Below are 6,978 nucleotides of genomic sequence, written 5' to 3'. Positions count from 1 at the left end.
TGACACAGCTGATATGGTAGAAACGACTTCTAGAGCCATCACAAAAACTGTAATTGCTGCAAAACCGACCACTGGATGAACTTAGAGGCATCGACTAGGAGTGGTCTCGGGTCGGCCTCCATGGCAGGTGGATGTATAGAGAGGGGAGGAGTCATGATCACCTCCACCTCCAGTGATTCTCCTCTAAGAGGCCTCTCCTCGACCCTGACAACGAAACCTAATGCAGTAAAAGGCCCGACCTTGATGGCAATTGAGCCTATCATCGCTTTCTTCCTCCTCCTAGTTGAGGAGGAACTAGCCTCTCCAAATCTCCTCTTCCTTGAAGAGCTGAATAACTCAGTTACTTCGAACTTCATCACTACAGACACAAAGGAAGACTAAATCAATCAAAGGAGAAATATCAATAAAAGACAAGGTGAGTCAAGAAAACATACTAATGGCGGAAGTAGGGCTCAAGCTGGTATTTACCAAAGCTGACTTTCAGAGCAGCTCGATCATAGCTGGGGCCAAATCTAGTGAATTATCCTCCACCATGTTGAGACACCCCAAGAATTCGTCTAGGTCATAAAAAAAAAAAATTGGCCCTTCCAACTCTAGATAGACGAAGGACCAGGAGGAAGAATATTGTAACCCTTTATTCTAAGGATGAGCTTTCACTTGACAAAAGGCTCAGAACATCCCCGCCGTAGGGACGATCCCTTGGAGCCAAACAACATAAAAAAAACTGACTATCATTCTCCAACTATTGGGGATGAGTTGAGCCGGGACGAATTGATATTAAGCCAACAAGTCAGCGATGACCATGGAGATTGGAAGCCTCAGCCTCACCTTTAGAGATTCCTTGTACAAGGCGACTTGGTTCTCCCCAGAAAAAATCACCCGATTCAAAGGACCAGGCAACTCAAGGGTGAATTCTGAGGAATAGAGAACACAATCTGAATTCAGTCAAGATCAGATTCCTCCAAGATATTTCTTTCGGTCTCTGGACCCAAATTTATATTAGGGTGGATTTCTCTCGAAGCCATGTAGGCCCGATGAGGAGAACTCTAATCTACCCCTTCAGCATTGGTAGACGAGCCTCTAATAGGTAAACCCATAAGAAACAAGCGAAAGAAGAACAAAAACGAGGCAAGAGGAAGGGAGAAGAATCAAAATGAGCTAAAAGTGCAGAAACTACCTATCGAGAACCCAGAAAAAGGCCCTAGCAAAGGATGGATAGGTCGAATCCTAGTACAGAGGCACAAAAGGGGTGACCGCATAACCCTATGACTGCCTTCTTTCTCTCGAAGTTTCAAAAAAGAAAGGGACAAGGTAGAAGGATCGTGGCAGCCATCCACTCTATTTGTAGAGACTTGGGTGACCTATGCCGATACGATGCCTCAGCTACCTCGCCCATGTGTCACTTGAATGCTCGTCCTTAAGCGATCTTTCGAATTATTGTCAGACTCCAAGAATCTATCAGCATGTTGAAACCCTTCTGTAATCACGATGCTTCGAAAATGGCAAGGACAGCCACTCCCCCTCAAAAATATAATATCTAAAAAATCTCCGCACTAGTACCGAAAAGGACCAATGATGATCACCTAGCTTCACGGGCAACCTTCGCTTGTTGGCCTTATCAATGATACTACTTCTGTTATTCAAGCCAGAAGGCTTAGCACAACTATGAAAGTGGGGGGCAAGTGATATGCACCGAAACCAACCACAACCCATACAGAAGGCCGACCAACCAAAGCTTGCAATGAGGCCTCAGAATCGACAACCAAAGTCTGCATGGAAAGCCTAGAAGTGCACAGATGGCTTTTTAAATTTCAAGACACCCATAATCTCAAGCAATTTTTGAAATCATGCTAGTGATACTAGCGAGCCGGGATATGCATGCGAAAAGCCTGCACCTAATTTTGGAAGCGTGCGGAGGCTGCTGATCACAGTGACCCACATGCTTGAATTCTTAGGTGACAGACACGCGCTTTCTTCTATAGAATCCATTCTTCGAAGGACCTTTCAAGTAAGTACTCTAGCACCTTTACAAACATTTACATTATTACTCAGTGAGAATGCTTGTCTATTCTCTAAGTATCGTCTTGACTTAGGTATCGGAGAGTCCTCCGTCGCCCGTCGGACATACTCTAACAAGGAGACTTTTTTGCTTTTTAAGATCGGATCTCGGTCCCATACTAGAACTTCAGTGACAGCCATCTATTCCAAACTGCAGAGCCCTCCAGCATCTCTTCCGCTCGGTGCTTGGGTCAAGCCGATCCTTGGCGGCAATAATACTAAATCATTATTTTTCTATTTTCAAACATTCTATAATAATAGATATGCCATGGTGCATGCTGATGCATATTAGAAAAACAATCTTATAGCAATTAGGAGCATGGAGGTATTAAGTTTTCTAATAAATATAAAATAAATTGATTGCACTAAAAAAAATATACACTCGTTGAATACAATTTTCGTAAAAAGGATAGATCCAAAATAATATATTTCAAAAATAAAAATAAAATGAATTGGTGTTGCGAAATCCTCTTAAAATTCTAAAACGTAAGTACGTAACCGTTTTCCTTTCCTAAATTTAGCAAGATCTGTACGTCCCTGGTGGGCACGTAGATTTGACGTGTAAAAGACCGGAGAAAAGAATAGAATACTTCAACGGCATATTCCATCCCACCGCCACCTTCCTCCCACCCTCCGGCCCTTTTCAACGAGTGGGACGAAGGAACCTTTGAGAAGGTCCTCCCTGGCCATGACCATTATAAATAGCCCTTGCCACCTCCAAATCTTTATTCCAGTCCCCAACCTAACACTGCATAACCCAAACGGAATAACCCGGTCTTACGTCTCCCATCAAGCTTCGGAACCCGAGCTGTCCACCGTAGGTCCCACTGAATATCTCACGGCATAAACCCTCCTTTCCCCCGACGGTATAGCGAATATTCCTTCCCTACTTCCCTTCGCTCCTCTTTAAAATCCTCCCGTCCTCTCTCGACTCCTCGCCTGCACCTCCAAATCCCCCCAAAACCTAACTTTCTGATCCAAGTTTGATAGCATCAATGGCTCTCAAGGCCGTTCACGTCTCCGAAGTCCCCAGTCTCGACCAGGTCCCCAAGGGCCCCACCCTCGCCCTCTCCTCCTCCTGTCTCCCCAAAGGTATCAAAAGCTAATTAAAAACAGAGAAAGATCAATCTTTTCTTTTTGTAATCTCTCTCTTGATTGTTTTGAACAATTGGGCACATTCGATTTTGGGTTGGATTTAGCTGAGGTATTGGATGCTGTGAACAGGGACGGAGGGGGTGAAGTCGGCGTTCAAACCGGCGAAGTTCGTCGTCATCGGGCACCGGGGGAAGGGGATGAACGCTTTGGCGTCGCCAGACCGCCGGATGAAGGAGATTAAAGAGAACTCCATCCTCTCCTTCAACGTCGCCGGTCGTTTTCCAGTCGACTTCGTCGAGTTCGACGTCCAGGTATATAAACACACGCCGTCATCCATTTCCCGTTAATTCTCCGATCTTCCTCTTCGCCGTCGTTAGTTTCTAGTTGCCGTGTTCTTTTATCTTTTGAATTCTTTTTATCAACGCGTGGCTTCGCCGGTGAATCGCCGCGGCTCCTCGTCAATCGTGAATCAGCGGTTTGATGAGGCGACGTGGTTGTGTCTCGAGTTGCCTCATCCGTGATGCGATCTGGACCGTTGGATAGCGTTTTGGACCAATCTTCTATGGTAGTTTAGCTATCCACGGAGCTAAGGCATTTTATTCTTTATTTCATTCTATTTTTAACTTTTAGAAAGGGTTGAGTATGCGGTTATAGTGGTTTGTGGGTAGGACGTTTTGCTGTCCTTCCTCCTGAACAGCGTGACAGCTGTATCTTGTCGTGGCCGGAAAAGCTTCTTGTGCCGCTTAGCTTTTACGTCGGGACAGGGAGTAACCAGGGGAGTTGCATGAGGCCAAGATCGAAACAAAAATTTCGTCTGCATTTGTTAGAGAAAAAGTTGCAAATGGGGTTGGGAGTGTGTTTGTGGCGCAAAGGAAGTTGTTCTGAATCTGCTGAATGAAGAAATTTGAAGGGGGTATTGTATATTTCAGCAGTGTGCGTGTTTTATGAGACGAACAAAACTGCCGATTGGATCGTCTCTTTTGCTACCTATCATTCTGGGGAGATCCTCTCAATTGGGCATGCTTCTATTTTTCTATCATTTTTTAGTATTCTTTCTATTGATTCAGCAAGTGGGGGATCAGCATATAGATCCGTTGTAAAATAAAAAATGAAGTACATAGAAATACGTGCAGGATTCAATTCAACAATCCACATGGCAACCAAATATCAACTATTTTTTTTGCGCAAAAGATATACAAGGTGATGTCACATTTGTTTTTCTGAAAAAGGGGAACTCCGTTGGATGGTTTTTGATTGAACGGCAAGCTTGACGTGAGTCTTTGTCGTCGAGCATTCGGTTTTGGTAACCACCGTTTTCAAAAGGATAACTTTTGATGACCTCTGGCCCACATCTGGGATGCAGGTGGAGCGAGGGACCATATGATTCTGTGGGGTGTGACTTCAATAATAAGTAGTCTTGTTGTAGATAGATATCGCTTCTGTTAGTTGTACTAGTATTAGATCTTCATTAGAAGAAAGATGTGAAAATCCTCAGGTTCTCCATGGCCTAGTCTCAACAACTTGAGGCTGCTATAGTTAGAAAAATCTTCTATAATTTTGCACCAAAAAGTTTTTTTTTTCTGCTATTAATAACTTGGTTATTTTAGATAGTAATTCACTAATTGGGGCAGCCTACTCTTGGGGAAAATGTATTAACTTGTTGCCCCTGGTAACCTTTGAGGAGGTTTCATTGTGTGAGAGAGAGACAGAGAGAGAGAGAGTATTGCTCTTGGTCCATACCTGTAACATCATTATTTTCATTGCCATGTAGTATTTTCTTTGCTTTTATTCGCCAATTTTTACATCACACCAAATCAAGGCACTGATTTCTTTATCTTTGTGGGTTTTCTCCTTTTCTTCTTTTCTTAAAAAAATTATTGGGTGCGCGAAGAACCTTAGAAGAGAACCATGAATGTGATTTTTGTAGGTGACCAAAGATGATTGCCCAATTATCTTCCACGACAACTTTATACTCACAGAAGGGGATGTAAGATTCTCTCTCTTTACTTTTTTTTTTTCCATCCATAATCACATTTAAGTATTGTTTCTTAATCTTTTCTGTTAATTAATCTTTCTTTTTGGCTTCTGATCATCCAGGGCGATATATCTGAGAAGCGTGTGACTGATCTTACGTTGGATGAATTCCTCTCTTATGGGCCCCAGAGAGAGTCTGGGAAGGTGGGAAAACCATTACTCAGAAAAACCAAGGATGGGACGGTGTTTCATTGGAATGTGGAAGTCGATGACCCTCTCTGCACTTTGGAAGAAGTATTTCAGGGGGTTGATTCGCATCTCGGGTTCAACATTGAGCTGAAATTTGATGACAGTCTTGTCTACCAAGAAGAACAGCTTACTCACATTCTCCAAGTAATTTTACAAGTGTGTACATTTCATCCCTATGAACTTCTAATCAAATTTATTTCTTCTTATTTTTTTTAAAAAAATTGTTCTTGTGAATATGGTTGTTCTTAATTTTAGTATATTATTGTCGGCAGGTGGTCTACAACTACGCTAACGAAAGACCAATAATCTTCTCAAGCTTCCAACCTGATGCAGCACAATTGATAAGGAAATTGCAGGGCACTTACCCTGTAAGTGGATCTTCCATTCCTCCAAACTTATAATTAGAACTTGGAAAGACTTAGAGTTAAGTAATTGACCTTTTGATTTCCTGAATTTTCAAACAGGTGTTTTTCCTTACAAATGGTGGATCAGAGATCTACAGTGATGTGAGGAGGAATTCTTTGGATGAGGCCATTAAGTTGTGCTTGGCAGGCGGCCTGCAAGGGATAGTATCTGAAGTTAAAGCCATCTTTAGAAATCCATCGTTGATTCCTAGAATAAAAGAATCCAATCTGGCACTCTTAACCTATGGTCAACTAAAGTAAGCATTTACTGACATTACTCTGATCGAGAAAAATTTCGGGTTTTGTTAGTTTGGTGTCACCAATCCAATTTTGTTTGTCTGCAGCAATGTTCCAGAGGCAGTATATATGCAGCATTTGATGGGAATCAATGGTGCTATTGTTGATTTGGTTCAAGAGATCACTGAAGCTGTTTCAGATTTCATTAACCCGGAGAAGACGGGAGATGAAAGCCTGTCTAATTCAGTCAGGGAGGGAAAGGCAAAGGTGGCAACAAAGCCAGAGTTCTCGCAGCGCGAGCTTTCGTTTTTGATGCGGCTCATACCTGAATTGGTGCAACATTAGTCAAGCAATGTTGTTGTTGCCACTAGTCTAAGCCTTTCTCGGTACTTACGTTGTTGTATAGAATTCTATCGTACTCGTATGCATCGAAGATGAGATCTCCTCCTACTCTTAATAGAATGAACACCACGGCTTTTGTATGCTGAGCCTCTTATTTTTTCCTCTCTTTCTGGGTATCATGGTCATAGTGTTCTAAAGCTGAAAAGGTGAGCATATTGGAGTGATGTGGATGGAGCTGTTAATAGTGGATTGATGATTTGAACAAATTATTTTTGATAGAGTTATCCAATACGGTCAATGTATTTTAGTTTGCTATTGGAATTGAGAGCCAAGAGAACTGTCATGCCCCGACGCGAAGGCTCGAGCCAAGCACGGGACAACCAGCTGCACATCTTTAGGGTTAACCCTATAGGACATGCAAGGGCAGCCTTTCAATTCATACACATATATGTCATTCCAAATCCAAGCAGTACTAGGAACATATAATCTAATGTATTTATTTAATAATCCACAATCACTAATAATAAGAATACATCAAATTATTCTAAAAAACACTAATCAAATATTTTCTAAACTCTAAGCTCCTCATTGTTCAGTTCTCGGCTCTATTTATTCTGCT

General features: G+C 42.3%; 1 protein-coding gene across 1 annotated transcript; it reads left to right on the top strand.

The window, feature by feature from the left end:
* Window positions 1-2,785: 2,785 nt before the first annotated feature.
* On the top strand, window positions 2,786-6,499 carry LOC103697856 (glycerophosphodiester phosphodiesterase GDPD1, chloroplastic-like). The gene is made up of 7 exons (XM_008779796.6): window positions 2,786-3,150; window positions 3,283-3,464; window positions 5,081-5,140; window positions 5,251-5,532; window positions 5,649-5,744; window positions 5,841-6,037; window positions 6,125-6,499. Exons 1-7 carry the CDS (start codon window positions 3,054-3,056, stop codon window positions 6,360-6,362), a joined length of 1,152 nt encoding a protein of 383 aa, XP_008778018.4. The 5' UTR covers window positions 2,786-3,053; the 3' UTR covers window positions 6,363-6,499.
* The last annotated feature ends 479 nt before the right edge of the window (window positions 6,500-6,978 follow it).

The sequence above is a fragment of the Phoenix dactylifera genome, chromosome 13 (assembly GCF_051530095.1).
Source record: "Phoenix dactylifera cultivar Ajwa chromosome 13, Ajwa_hap1_PhDact_Kaust_v1.1, whole genome shotgun sequence".
Taxonomy (NCBI): Eukaryota; Viridiplantae; Streptophyta; class Magnoliopsida; order Arecales; family Arecaceae; genus Phoenix; species Phoenix dactylifera.
The sequence above is the reverse complement of the archived record's forward strand: the minus strand, read 5'-3'. Positions and strand labels throughout refer to the sequence as shown.